Source organism: Lepeophtheirus salmonis, chromosome 9 (genome assembly GCF_016086655.4).
Source record: "Lepeophtheirus salmonis chromosome 9, UVic_Lsal_1.4, whole genome shotgun sequence".
NCBI classification, from domain to species: Eukaryota; Metazoa; Arthropoda; class Copepoda; order Siphonostomatoida; family Caligidae; genus Lepeophtheirus; species Lepeophtheirus salmonis.
The window spans coordinates 30,841,268-30,857,493 of record NC_052139.2 but is presented as its reverse complement, the minus strand read 5'-3'; the positions used below and the strand labels follow the sequence as shown (position 1 = coordinate 30,857,493).

At 32.2% G+C, this 16,226-nt stretch overlaps 1 protein-coding gene across 1 annotated transcript; it reads left to right on the top strand.

Moving 5' to 3' along the window:
* The first annotated feature begins 12,186 nt into the window (after nucleotides 1-12,186).
* LOC121124351 (cornifelin) lies at nucleotides 12,187-13,821 on the top strand. Its single transcript, XM_040719505.2, has 3 exons — nucleotides 12,187-12,327; nucleotides 13,183-13,401; nucleotides 13,455-13,821. Exons 2-3 carry the CDS (start codon nucleotides 13,192-13,194, stop codon nucleotides 13,551-13,553), a joined length of 309 nt encoding a protein of 102 aa, XP_040575439.1. The 5' UTR covers nucleotides 12,187-12,327; nucleotides 13,183-13,191; the 3' UTR covers nucleotides 13,554-13,821.
* The last annotated feature ends 2,405 nt before the right edge of the window (nucleotides 13,822-16,226 follow it).

Below are 16,226 nucleotides of genomic sequence, written 5' to 3'. Positions count from 1 at the left end.
CTATTTGTGAAGAAATATTTTTTTTTTTTTTTGACAAATTTCTCCAAAAATGAGAAGAATGCTTTTTTAGAATGAAATTTTTTTAGCCAACCATAATTAAATGACTAATATATAGCGTAAATTAATTAATGTATATATTAGTCAATGCATAATTCAACCCCAAATCGTACGCAACATTTTATTGAAAATAAGTCACTGAACCACTTACTGTATAACCAATGAATTATCTATGAATTCATTGGATTAAGCATAAAGAATTCTCTCTGGGTATAACGTATAAAAGTATGTTTTAGTTTAGCATTAATCAGAGTTGGGCTAGTCAAATCACAACTGTGCCTTTTTACTTCAGTACCAGTACGAAACCATAAAATGATACGTGTACAGAACCTTCTGCAAGAAATGGTATAGACTTACAGTACGGGCTTCATCCAAATTTAGTCAGTACTGGATACTTTTTTAAAAGTTTATAGACTTTGTAGCTCAGTGATTTTATGTTGATCAATAGACTTAGGATATTTGAGCAGTTTTTTTTGCCAAAATAAGTGACAAAAGTACATTTTAAAAAAGAAACATTGAGCTATTTACATTTTTTTTTTTTTAAATCAAGATTTCAGAAAGATTTTGTTCTGATCATTTTTGTTTTCGATCAGTATTAGTATTTTTAAACATACTAAAACACCGATTAAAGTCTAGATTAGTAGTTGAAGCAAGTTTGAACTTGGTGAGGCCTTCAAGGATCTTGTAAGAAGGGGGCATTTGATCATCATCACTACTGACTATACGTCCAACCTTTTATATAAATGGAAGATCAGGATTTTACTATTTGGTACAAAAGTATTTCTTTTTTACTCCAAGATTCAAGGAGGATTATTCAAAATCCAATTTTGGGTCGTATCTCTCGTTCTTTTTATTAGCTGTTGTCAGTATCTAACTCCTTATCAGATACAATTATGGAAAAAAATCCCTGATTGCATTATATAGATAGTTTTAACTCCAAAAGAAGGTAGCCTAATGAGGGAGAGTTTTTGGAAGTGGATTTTTCATCAAACATGTAATCAAAGAATCATCAAAAGCTGTTGTGTAATCTAACTAGAATCCAAATTTTCTATTCAGATTTAACCCCGGTTTAGAAAAATGAGCAATTTTTGGAGGGATTCCTTACAAATCATAATTCTAATGATCAATATATATTTACTTCAAAAGTACTTGGAAGATAAGAGGAAAAATGTTTCCTCTGTTCATATTAGTTCCCCGAATTTTTCCCCACTTTTCAGGGGAGTTTATGGTAGCCTGGATGGACTTGTTTGTTCAGTATGTGTAATACACCCTTGCCCTTATCTACAGGCGTGAAGAGGCTCTTTAGTGTGGACTCAGATATTTTGCAATCCTAAGGGTCTTCCTTTACCTCCTGCTATTTTGAAAATCTAGTCTTTATGATGGGGAAAATTTGACTTGCTTTTGAAAAATTGTAAATTGTGTATATGATTTTTTTATTATTCCTTTCTCACTATAATATATCTCTTGAATGTTATATTTTATTTATATTTTGTTTAATATTATTATGAAGTATTTATTATTATAAAGGTATAATTTTATTTATTAGAAGATAATGCATTAAGTAAAATTGTATTTTCTATTATTATACTTGATATTTGAGATCTTTTTAAATATTTATTACTAGAATATCTTTGATTCGTAATAAATAATTTTGTAAGGTACGGATAATTGCAGTACAGAACCATAATGTAAAAAAATGGTATTTAGGCACGGATACGGAACCACCTAGTTAATAATATAGAAGAAGGGATACGCAAACGCAAAAATAACTACTCTTTACGAATTATGATACAACTTCAGCGACTCAAATGACGTAGTTTGTAGTAAGCACGTAAATTCAGTTGTTGTAGTTTCTACAAAAGGTAGATAATGACCAGTATAACGACTGAAAAATTTGATTAGGACCAGATAGATAGGAGAGCAGTCTTTTAAATTTTCTTAGACCAATCCACCACGATGTATTACACAACTTTGTTACGACGAAAACAAAGAAATAAAAACCCCAAAATGCTGTGCTTGGGTTGCCAATTCTTCACAACTAATAAATTATTATTCAATAATTATTGTGAAATGTTGACAACTTAAAAATTGTTCATTTTAATTGAGAAGACTCTTTTAAAACAAAAAGGGTTGAGATTCATAATTGTGCACTATACCTATAGGGTATTTAATGACTGAGGATCTGAAAAAACTGAAGTTGATAATTTTTAATTCTCTTGTTGATGCTTCAACATTAGTTATTCAGGGTTAGTTATTTCATAGTGAAAAAGATGGGATAGATGTTTTGAGTGGAAACACATTTCCAAAGTCTCCGAGATTACGTGCTGGCAAGACAATGTCTTACACTTAGTACGTCACTTCAGATTGTGAGGGCAATCTGATTTGTATTGCAGAGAGTTTGTACAGGAGTTGAAGAACTTTCCTGATTTACAACCTTGCTTAAGCTTCGGAAATTTGACCAAGAGAATGTAGACTGTTTTCAACAATCGTCTCACCTTTCCAGTCTCTTGCTGACGCAAAGAGGAGCATTTCATAAATAAAGTATATTAAAACTTATCTTTGGTCAACCATGTCACAAGAACGCCTAACTAGTCTGGGTATCATCACTGGAGGTGTATAAAACATGTCCTAGAAAACAGGAGTGGTTTTTTCTATTTAGAAATCTAACATGATTATATATTTTCTAAATCTGTTAAAATCTTGTTTGTGTTGATTGTTGTAAGAAGTTAAACAAATTAAACTCAACAAGGGTTTAAATACCTAACTAAAAGTTGGCAGTTCATAACACTTTTTCATTGACTAAGCATTGAAAACCCCTTTTTGAGATCTTCTGATGACTCTGATGTTCTTCAAAGTATTCAAATGGATTAGACACGTCTCAGTCTTTAATTGAAGAATATTAAATTATTATAACTCTTTTTAATTGAATATAAACGCTCAACGAATCAATTACAAATTGAATCAAGTTTCATCTCGTTATCAAAACACAAACATTATATCTAGTATATGATGTCTTCTTCTTGTCAGTTGTAAATATTTCCACCCTTATCCTATGTTAGTTATATTCAAAAAGGGGATTAATGTAAAGGAAAAAATTAAGTTTACGGATTAGAAAAGCAAAAGCAGTTGATGCGGGTGCTTTTTCTCCTTTTTTTCATTATTTTATAGGTCGTGGGTGTGTTAACATCTCCGTTTAAAAGAACAATTATCGCCAATCTTTCGTGTACATTGATTGAAATGTACATAATACAATAAATATTTATGAAATTAAATATTAATCATATTTATTATTTTCCTAATGATATCTTAAATGTAGAAAGTTCTCCCTTTTATAGTAGTTATCCCTCAAAAATACTAAAACAGGCAGCTGATATTAACAAGAGTCTCAATTCAGATCTACTATATGTCTCTATTTCGCCTTTTTCTCGTGGTATATAAAAAAAATCTACACTTATATTACTTACTAGGGAGTAGAACCCGATATTGCTCGGAGATATTAGGGGTCGACAAAAATACTGACTTTGCCTACGGAAACTTTGGTAACGGAGGGTGCATGTCTTGGACTCAACATGCACCCAAACAGTGAAGTCCAATGGGTTGGAATCTGGTGAGTAGAAGGGCCAGAAAGGCAAGTTGTCTTCCAACTACCCCTGGGCCTTTTTGCAGGCACAACATCTTGATAGAACAACAGGTTCATGTCCGGGTAGTTGGTTTGGATCCATGGTAACAAATTCGACCAAATTAACGGTCATTATTATTTAGTTACTGAGTAGTGAACATGGACCCATTTACATTAAAAACCTGAAGGAGCATTCGTGTAGGCTCAAAAGATGGAGAGTTAACTTGTGCATTTGTTGCGGGCTTATGATTGTAAGACCTTGTTGTACTCAGAGTAGAATTGGTAATTGACATCGGAGGAGTATTTCCAGCAAATGACCTGTTTTATTTCTTTTTCTCCTTCCTCCCTTCTCATAAATGGTTGTAGCTGATCTCCTCTAAAACATTTTCCGGTTTCTTTTTTAACATGACCATTATACACAAGATTTTCATTACTAATGATTAGAAGAAAAGAAGCAGAACTATCGAGAGGCTGATAACAAAATATTTTGTTATTGTTTTTTTGCTTTAATTGTTCAGATAGAGTTGCACTGATCAGTTATATGTATAGTAATACACTTACTCTACCTGACTTAGGAAGAAGTCCATATATGCACATAAATTACAACCGAACAACCGGAGCACGAACCTACGCTCATTGGTCTCAATAGAATAATTTCTCCAAAGGACGTTGTCCATTGAATTATTTTCTTATTTGTATTATTTTTTGTTTATTTTTTTTTGAGGTGTCTAGATATACACAGTAATTAAGTAATGAAATGTAATACTAGTCAATGTTTATATTTGAATATTAAAATATAATGTAAGTGTGTTTTTTTATGGATCAATCTCTTCTTTTTTAAATTTCTTCTTGGATATTTTCCTCAAACAACAGAACAATACATTTCAAAAATATTGTAATACTTATAATTATTACCCAATAGGAAAACTATTAATAAAATTCATTCAATGACATTTGATCCTCAATATGACAATTTACTCCACACACCCTTGTATGTTTTTTTTGTTTTTTTTCATTCAATTTATATGAAATTAACTATACAAACATGAATTGAGAAAGTCATTTATTACTTTACTTCTGGATAATAATTTAAAACTGATTGAATCATTCACGTAGCTTACAGATAATATATAAATATATAAGATCGGTTTATGTCCCATGTTCAGAGAACTATTCTTTATGAACCGATTGTGTTTTTTCCATTTTTTTTTTTTTTTTTTAATAGCTCTTATAATTTTAAAATCGACTTCTTAAAATTCGTTTTTGAATAAACGTCAAAAATTGAATTTCAAATATTACATTTTTTAGAATAAAGCAAAAATTCCTTAATTGGGGTTGGGCTAGATCCACTCTAGTCCACCCTCTGTGGACGCCCTGATTTCAAAAATTACCAAAGAGTCATCCACCAAGCATTGCGACTGCTTTATTAACTTTAGATTGAGAGACTCTAAAATCTTTAAGTTGATTTAACATTGAATTGATTGGGTTTTCCTAAATGAGATTTAAGGTTTCTATAGAGGAACCGTTAATGACGTCATTAAAGTTGTAAAATGGAGAACATGGACCTACAATAGCGTGACATGAAGTGAAATGTGTTGGATAAATCATATTTTCTATAATTGATAAATAAGGGGTGAGCATAAAATAGCTCTATATATCTAAGATCGAGACAGGGAAAAAATATATATCTATTCACCGAGTCTCAACACTACAAATTATTAACTGATTCTAAGCATTTTTCCTTTCTCTTTTCCTGAGAAAGGTTGCGAGATGCAGTCAAAGACAACGACTTGCAATGGCTCCAGTCAAATGAGTTCTTTGTAAATAACGCTTCCTTCTCCTTTGTATACAAAATATGCTTACAAAAAGGAAGACTTGAAAGAATGACGTCATAGTTCTTCCTTGTCAATGACCTGTGTATTAATTTAAACCCTTTTCTCCACATAGTATGTATACTATCAATACTGCCCATTTTGTTAAAACATTTAATGATTTTTTAGCATGACTAAGTTATATTTTCTGAAAGAACAAGTGTTAGTTGCAGAAGTAGACAAAGTAGGGGAGACAGGGAGGACTTTTCTGGAACATAAAATAACCTAAAATTACAGTTGTATAAAACAATTAGTGATGAAAATTGAGTGTATTTTGGGCATGATAAAAAAAAAAATAGTGAAAATCTACCTGGTAACCCTGACAATTTGAAGAATGTTTCGGAGGAGAGGTAGAATAATGCTCTTGACGTTTCATTTGATCAGATATAACTAACTAGCTGTGAGAAGGAAGGAAATAAACACAAATCTCACTCTGCATCTAATAACAAGGACATAGGCAGGAATCACTCCGATGTCGATCCTCCATTCCATTATGAGTCCAAATTTCATTTTTAACAAATACACGCAATAAATTTTCAAGGTTACTCTCTACCTTTCATAAGAATACAGACCATGGTTAGTGATGTGTTGGTCTTTATTTCAGACTGCAGTTCTTTCAAGCTCTGTACTACATTTCAGTCCTAAAAACTTTTAGAGTTATTTCCTTGATGACGTCACTCAACTTTATGTCATCCTTTTTTAATCAGAAGAATTGCTGACAGTCCTAAAGATCGTTCCTGGACTTGACTTAATAAATAGGGACCAACACAAACTTTTTGGGTTTACACTGTAAGCTTAGATGTTCCCTCGGCAAGAATAATAATAAAGGTTATAGAAAATAAAACAGACAGCTCAGGTTGCCAACAACTAAACAACTTACACATAAAAGAGGCAAATTGATTTACAACCCTAGGTGTGACTTGGCATGGGCATTTCGTAGAGCATGGGGAGAAGGTGGGAGCGAGACTAATGAATTAAGAAAATCGTTAACATCAGCTGTACGTTATATGGTTTTGGGAAGCTGAAATATATGAAAAGCTGTTTTTACTAATACATATTTTTATTTTGTGCCATTTTATGGCAAACTTTTGAACCAAAAGTTGGAAATTCAACAATTTTCAACACTTTTTATACAATATGCCTCCCCTCCATTCTGAATGATGGTTTCAATAATGGGAGAAACAGAAGCACAGCCGGCCTTGGTGAAGTCCTTTTGACAAGTTGTTCCACTCTTCCGTGATCATGGGCTTCAGGGTGAGGATTCTTGTTCGTTTGGCCCTCCATGTACTTAACGACGTAGTCCAGGGGGATTCACGTCGGGTGAGGACCAAGACCAGAATGTCATTCTCCCTGCAGAAATGCTGCACCTTCTTGGACATATGTGCCCTGCACCTTCTTGGGTAAACGCATAGATGTCTCTGGGGAACGTAGTCTTCAACCACGGCAAGTACCTTGTAGTAGACGTCCGTGTTGACTTCCTCGTAAGCCTTAAAGCAGTAGTATATTTGTATCTTTGAACCCGACGACGCTGACAACCTTGACCTGAGCTGGATGTTTCGTACTAAAGGTTACCTCGATCTGAGCTCTTGATTCAGCTAAGAAGCGATCATTTGTCGTGTTCAGAATAGCGTCCACTGAGAAGATTTTCTTTTCGGGAAAAATCTTGTCCGTATAGGAGATCGCATCCCCTCTGTCGTTTTGCTTATTGCTCGGACGTTTTTCAATGCACAAACACAAAACCAACATTAAATTATAGCTTGTAGTGAGTTCTTTTGAATGGCGCAAAGTACAAAATTGTCAGACTTTTAAAACTGAGGCTAGACGGCTTCAAAGGGGATTTCAATTTTGGACTCCTCGCCCTGTATAGGTTATATATTATTATTTATTAGTTTTTGTATTAATTACCCCCAAACGGGGCGGTTATTCATCAAAAGTATTTTAAGAGAATGGCAATCTATTAAAAAATGAAGGGACTGTTTGATATACAAGAATAGCAATTAGGGCTCCCTCTATCAAGTCAAAACCTGACAGGATCTCCAATTTTAAACTCTAAAAGGAAATTGAGTTTTTGCAGAAAAAAATCATACAACTCCTTTGTTTTGAGTCTAGATTTTCCACATTTCATAATATTTGAACAGTCATAATCATCACTGTAAATCCTATTGAATCTTGCTACAATACTAAAGCCCTACATCTACAAGCAAGTCGTACCGGACGTTAAAACACCACTCACCGTGTTTTATTTTCTAATCTCATAACTGTTATTTTTCTCTACGTGTTGCCTATTCCTAGTTATACTATGCAATAGGGATGAGTTTCGAGTATTTTTTGTAGAGCAGAGTAGATACGGGTAATTGAACTTTTTGCTCGGGTAGAACAGAGTATTTTTACCTGAATATTTTTTGTCCTTCGCAGCTGCATACATATACAGTTTCATTAAAAATAACCTTTTAGAAATAGAGAATAATCTACTTATACAACTAATTAATTAATCTAATTTACAAATGAGCAGTAGAACACCAGACCAAGGGAGCCAAGAGGTCATTGGCAATCCATTTTTTTTTTAAACAATAACTATATAAAGTTGCGATATAAAGTGGCATAAATATATGTTGTCATTATCATAAAATTGTCATCAGCTCCTTTTTTTGAACAGTTTCCACGCACCCCTGTTGATGAGCAGTGTTGTGTATTTATTTATTCGGTCCAGTATAGTCTCAAGGACCGATATTATCAACAGGGGTGCTGGGAAACTGTTCAAAAAAAGGAGCTGATGACAATTTTATGATAATGACAACATATATTAAGATTATTGCACATATCTTGCGAAAAATATTTTTATACAATACTAGTATGTGCCCGTATTATATGTAGATTATATTTCGAATTATTTTATTAATACATACTAAGACAAACTCGCTAATCATCTTCCTAATTCCTTTTTTTCCATTCGTAGTTAATATATGTTCTACAGTTGAAACCCGGTCCAGTAACGAATTTTTTTTTTTCGCTTGGGTCTTAAGAGTTTTTTTCTAGACCGATTTGGACCAATATTTCGGTCCAGACCGGGGTTTCATACCCTGATATTTTTTTGATCTAACTTTATGGACCGATATTTTTGTTCTCATATATTATGAGAGGCCCAAATATTTATTTTTTTCTAGATCAACTGTTATTGATTTTTTCAAAAAAATCGCTAAAGTACACGATAGTTTCTAGTACAAATATACATATAACATCTACTTATTCATTCGATTTTTCAACCAAATCAGTTGAGTAATACGTAATCCGTCGTATAAGTCAACTAAGAATCAATTTCCTCGCACTTTGTTTTAAACTTCGTATGACGTCATTGTAGTTGCAAATACATATGTTATAAAACAATTTATCTATGACATATGTAGGTCTAGATCCTATTTTTTTCTTCTTTTTAGACCGAACTCGACCGAACTTTACCTTTGGGCCGATCTAGACCGAACTTTTCCTTTAAATCGGTCCAGACCGATTTTTTTTTTGACCGATTTAATCGATCCAACAAAAAAATTAACGCTCACTGACCGGTCTAGGATTTCAGACCGAAATCCAACACTAATATGTACATTCTCCCTTTTTATTGTTTTTATTTATATTTTTGGGGGGGAATTTTCAAATCTAGAATTCTATACTTTAAAAACACTTTGAGAGATTGGGAATTCATTTTGTTTATGAAAAAATCAACTTATTAGACAAAAAGACAAATTTGCCCTCCAGAACCCAGGAATCTCTTCTGAACAGAATAAAACATAACCTTGGTTACATAACTCAGAATTCTTAACAACTTGTATTTCATGTTTATTGGGCTGAATTTGTCTCCCTTTGTAAAATAAATACCCTAGTTAATCCCTTTTTATTACCATACGGACGGACAGATTCGTAGTATTTTATCATATTCTTGTAGATAATACTATTTACATAAGGTGAACATATTGTATTGTTACTGATTCATATAATGAATTCCTTAACTACATAACAGACTAATTAAAAAAGGAAAAACCCTCATTGACGTCACGAGGGATCAATTTCATCTTCTTTAAGGACTGACAAGTTGGAATGTACTGGATAAGACCGGACAAGTCTGGACCATGATCATAAATAAGGACCGACACAACACCAGTGAAGAGTGATGATGTCATGTGAGGAAGAATATTGTGCGTTTCAAGTATGATGTCATGTAAGGACTGATGAGTGATGACTCATCTCATGTGTACAAAGTAAGTACTCATACAAACAGGCTAGATTCAAATTTACCCGCCCACTGGGATTAAATACAGTAGTAAAAAATGGGTACTTAATAAGAAATTATAGCCGTCAATGAACCACCCATTATTGCTGGTAAATGAAAATATTTTTACTACGTAAAATTGACAAATTTGCAATAAATCTTGAAACAACTCCAACAAATGGCAGTTAGTACCTACATTGATTTATTTTTTTGATTGATTAGGAACGAATAATTAGAGACAAAAATTTTATTTCTTAATAGTTAAACTGGGCAATTTATGGGTATCCTTTTAATAGACAAAAAGGATCCAAGTACTTTTATTTGTTGGTCCTATTTTGACATTCAAAATTCGATATTTTCCTTAAATAAAATATGAATGGAAGAAAAGTGATTATTGCTATAAAACTTGGTTGCTATGGTTCCCAAAATGGCTGACAAAAACAATGTTGCCGTACCATGGAAACACTCTTACCCCTTATTATTGTATCCATTCAATTACTTATTAATAGTGTTGTGTCAGTCCATATTTCTTCTGTCCAGTGTTAGAACCGGCTCATGGTACTGTACATTCTTGGGTTTCCCCAAAAATGTTTGTCATTTAATGACGCCTAAACTAATTGAAGGTGTTTTGTAGAAATATTTATATAGGCTCTTAAGGTTCTGGTACCTTTTTTTGCATTTTTCTAAAAACTATTTTCTTGACTAAAAAATGACTTTTTCATACAAGTAAAGATAAATACTGTAAAAAAAGAAAAGAGATTAAGACAAAAGAATTTTTGACAATAATATGAAAAAAGAGCGAACGATGGTTGAACTTGATATATTTTCTTCTCTAAACCATATGACCTCTTTGAAGAAAAATTGTGCAAAAATACATACGACTGGAGGGACTGTAAAAAAAATTGAGATTTTTTACTCTTAAATAAAAATGTTCGTCTTTCAGGCAAATCAAAAATTATTGTGAATAGCTTTAGACTTTTTGACATTTTTTATTAATTGCTGTTCATGTTTGAAATTTTTTGTTAATGACTGTTGATTTTTGAATTTTTTTTATAAATTCATTTAATTTATTGTAAATTGATGTTAATTTATTAAATTTTTTTTGAAAAATTTCATATTTGAAAATTAATTTTTATCAAATTTTTTTCCGAACAAAATTAATTTTCTGTAAATTGCTGTTGATTAATATAACAAAATGTGATAATTGAAATTAAATTTTTGAAATGTTTTTAAAAAAACATGATTTTTCTAATTTTTTTTCCGAAAAAGTTAATTTTCTTTGAGTACTTATAGATCTTTGAATTTTTTTTTTAAATTTAATTTTTGAATTTTTTTACCAAAAAATTAACTTTTTGTGAAGAGCGATGGATCCTTAAATTTTCTTTAAATAATTTTAATTTTTATATTTTTTTGAAAAAATTTTAATTTTTATATTTTTTTCAAAAAAATTTAATTTTTGGTTTTGTTTTTTAAACAAACCCACCAAAAACCAAGCCCCTCCCTCCCCCCCAAAAAAATATATATATGCAGACGCCCCTTGAAGAGTTCAAAATTAGTTTTAAATTTTGTATTGTACCGTGCAATGCCGGGCAAAACTACTCGATCTCCTTTTAAAAAAATGGGTGCAAAGATATACATACCAACATACAGCAAGAATAAGTCGTAAAATTTTACGATCTTTATTTTTTTGTTTTATGTCAAGCAGAAGAGTTCATAATTAATTTTAATTTCTTAATGTCCCGGTCCAAACAACTTCTCTAGTACTCGTTATACGTACACCTTCATTACATTAAGTATAACACATATTGGATGAGTCCTAGGACTGCAATCATTTTAGACTAATCCAATCCTAGTTCCGACTCCAAAGTATTGCAAATGTCCCGGACTCCCCTACTCAAATATTTGTTACGTGAAAAAATAAGCAAATGCCTTAAAATAAGTAGTAAATTCGCTCAATTGTAGCCTGTAGAGTAGACGACTACCCCTACATGTTCTTCCTTTTCGTAGGAGTAATAATAAAAAAATAGAGGAAGAAGAAGAAGAACCACTCCTTCTCTCTTCCCTTTCTTCTCAAATGCTCAAACGTTACAAACACGATCGAGTAACACAAAATCTACCACAAAACTCCTATTTTCGTAGTAATATATAACAATGATCAACGTTAGGATTCCCCAAATAATATGACCATACTATACATCTTGTTCCAATAAAAGTTGATGTTGATTAGAGTAGAGCTAGAGTAATGAAGGAAAATCCTTTGGCTCATTACGTAATTACTCCCTTCATTATACGAGTGGAGCTACTAGTTACTACACGGAGTTTACCCTCGTTCCCCCTTCTTTTTCCCTTAGCGTAGTGCAGATCAGCCACTTCTACTAAAATTACGCATACAGCCTGTAAGCCTAAGGTATATAGACAACTATAGTTTATATTTAAAAGCTTTTATATACAACTAACTGAAAGTCGACTCACTTGCAGATATTTTTTCCTTGAGGACGGACGGGATACGTTGTTAATACGTAAGTATTTGATTATTCTATCTATTAATGTGTAATTATTGAAGATTTATTAGGATTCGCATTGAATTATTCATATTATTATTTTACAATTGATGCAACATGCCTTTGATTCTATTTCAAAAATCTTTGTTTAAAAACAATTAAATGCATCACTTGTCTAGTCAAGTAATAGTGATGTGAATATTGGCTAAATTGCGGTGGGCGTATATTTAGAAAAAGTATATGCTGGTAAGAGCAGGGCTATGAATGCTCTTATTTTGAACATTCAACGTGTCGGCGAGCACCACAATAGTTGGAGGGATATCTCATATCGTTATTTTTATTGTTGCATGCAACCTCCCCCCTCCGAAAAGAAACATAAAAATAGGCCAAAAATCAGTTTGTGGCTCCAATTCTTTCTAACTATGGAATTATTATCTAATAAATAATAAATGCGGGGAACTGTTCAGAGCTTAAAGGGAGCAAATTCTAATTCAACCAATCAGAACATTGATTAGGAGCAAAGAACCAGACACCGACGGCTAACAACTGAATAGAGTGTTGTTGTTTTTGTGTGTGTGTGTGTTGTTAGGCTACTAACTCTGTGAGCAGCAGATATGCCGTCTTTAAAACTTATATTTTGTACACTCACCGCAATTACAACAATTATTTCCATCCCTATTAATGGATACAATACACTTAATAGGCCAAACCTACATTAGTAGTCAGAGATGAGGTTTTTTTTTAATGAATGTCATGGGGTATGAATCACAAGGAATTATTAAACCTTATCATATTCAATATTTTATATTATACACTTCCGCACTTGTTTCTGCTTTTCTCGTCTACTATTGAAACATCATCATTCTATTTTAGTGTTAGAAAATGACTACTACATGGAAACAAAGCCTTTGTGGATGCTGCGGTGACATGGAAACATGCTGCTGTGGAACATTCTGCGGCCTTTGTTTCACATATCAACAGGCGGAGAATCTTGGAAAACCCGGGATCCTCTACTGTCTCCTCTCTTGTATCTTTCCCTGTATTCCTATTTTCCTTCTAAGAGGAGAGGCCCGTGAGAAATATGGCATTGAAGTAAGTTTACTCTAATTATATTCATTTAACCATTTATTCATATATATCTTCAGGGCTCAACTGGTGAGGATGCCATGACTGCCTTTTGCTGTGGACCTTGTGTACAATGCCAAACTGGGACTGAGATTAAAGAAAGAGGAGATAGTAATTAATGAGGATTACTTAGTATTAATCTCCTTGATTTTATATGTACATCTATGCATATGCGCTTAAATATTTTTGTAGATGCGTGCCTGTTAATTATTTTTTATTAATGTGTACATATTTTATGAAACCAAGTTGTTTTTAACTGAACTCTTAGAAACCTACAATTATGGTCCAATGTACAAAATTTATGTACTTCTTTCCTTCTCAAGAATTGGTTTTTAATCTATGATAAAAATATTGCTTTTAATAAATAAAGTTAAAAAATAATGTTAATCAATGTGGAAGGGATGTCTCTATATTTCAAAAACTACAGGATTTATAGTCCTTCGGGGGAGTCATACCCATTAGAAAAGTATATATTACATTCTTTTATTCTTCAACACTTTTGATTGAATTCCACGATAATTAATGTATATCTAATGACATCAAATACAAGTGATTCACAACTAAGGATACTCTGAGCCCTTGTGCAAGGAGTTTTACTAATATCTACAACCGACAAAACGTCAATCACTTAACCTCATGAAGGGAATGAGTATTTGTTATGGTTAAAAATCAAATGGGGAAAAACCTTAAAGACGTTACAATATTACTCCCTTCATACTTGGGTAGAGAATCTATATTGAGTGCAAATACTATCTGGGGGAACACTAGTTCTAATCGTGCAACTTATTCTGGTGATAAACATCACTTTTTATGACAAATTCCTAATGGTGAACTTATATGACCTTTGTTAAATAATAAAAGAGTAATAGTTTGTCGTTGTTGTAGTGTTATATCAACATCACGTGATGTTTTATTTAACTCTTCTATTTGGGGGTAAATCAAAATAGATATTTTAAAAAGGTTTTCTAAAGTAAATTATTATAAAAAATAATTGAACTAATTATTTAAACAGATAAATTTGCCCCTTAAGAATAAAGTATCAAGTTCAGTTCGTGTTTGTACAAGATTATGCTGTATCAATTTCATTCATTATGGTAAACAAAAGTGTTTCTGTTGGGTGTCGAACTAGAGCTCGGACTATATCGATTTCGCTAATCCTAAATTGATAAACATAAAGTCATTTTAAGTAATATATAATATAATTCTAATGAAGGAATAACCCAGGTTGGGAAGTGACCTTGGAGGGAGTAGGAGGGAGTAGAGTATTTACACACAGAATCGAATGGATTTGGAATCACATAATCTAAATCATAATTTATATTTTGAATGACGAAATTATATAAATAAACGATTCTACGAAATAAAAAGATACTTAAAACAAAGAATAGGGAATTAATTATTCTATCATTACAATATTAATATTTATTAAGTAAATATAATATCATTTGAATGAAACTGATACTACATACCGCAGGATTATATTGGGAGGGAGGGGGGCTACAGCTTCTACAGCCCACACCCAAGTTACGAACGCCCCTGAAGTGAATTAGGTTTTGCCATTTGATTTTTAAGCATAAAAAATACCCTTCTCTCTACAAGAGGTTAAGTGATTGTTCCTTGCCCCACTACAAATATTAAAAGTAGAACCCAATAAGTAGAGTCACGTCACCGGGTTATCCGCTTCGACGATAGCTGACTTCACCGTGTGTTTGAGTCACGGCCAAAACATTGAAAATTTAATACTATATTTTAGGTGAAGAACGCTACAAAGGCGATATATTTTGTTAAAATACCCCAAGTATGCCCTCTTGTGGAGTGCCGTGGATTACAGGAACCGTTCTAGAGTTGAGGGGATGACCCTTTTTTCATTTCCAAGGGAAACATTCCTTGGAAAGCAATGTGTCCTAAAAATGAAATTAAATCTTTGGAACCCATAGTATAATTCTCGATTATGCTCTTAAAATTTTGAAGAAATTAGGAATTCCAACTCTAAAGTCATTACAACAATGTTTAAACATTTAAAACCTAAAGTTCCAAGTCTCACCAAAAACTCCAACAAACCCATTTTCATTCAGGAAAACAATGCTGAAACTAAGAAAATTTAATAATTAAGGAAATCTCAAGCAACTTTTTTATTTCTAATTTCCGGTAGAAAAAGATCTCCACAATTTCAGAATCATACATACTTTAATCCTTATAGGGAACCTCCTACTTCCGAAAATAGACTTAGTGGACATGAATCTAATTTCATCAACAATAGAAGTTGAAACTTCTCATATGTAATGATATATATATATTGCATTTGTTACTTTATCCTTAGAAAATGATAATTGTATGTATTACAGATATTTCTCCTGAGGTAAAACATCTTAAGGAAATAAATACCAACATACAAATCCAACTTGAAGTGTATGAAGCAGAAATAAAGGAATTAAAGAATAAGTTGAAGGAGAAAGATGTCAAAATTTGGGACGCAGAATCAAAGTTTAAGTCTTTAAAATTGTGCTTCCCTTCGGTATTTAATTTAAACCATATAACATTTTTAAGGTACAAGTCTTCACATTCCAAAATCCGCCTTTGGTGGTCTAATAAAACCATCGATAATTCACTTCAGTTAAGATTCGTTGAGGAACTATATGTTGTCCAATTAATTTATTACGCCAAGAACTGTTTGGATCTATTTGATAAAATAGAGGCTTTATTCAAATCTTATGTAAATCAATTCAAAATGTAAAAAATTGTAAACTCAATAACTGAAGTAGCGGTTCCATTAATTAAGTCGTCTATGAATG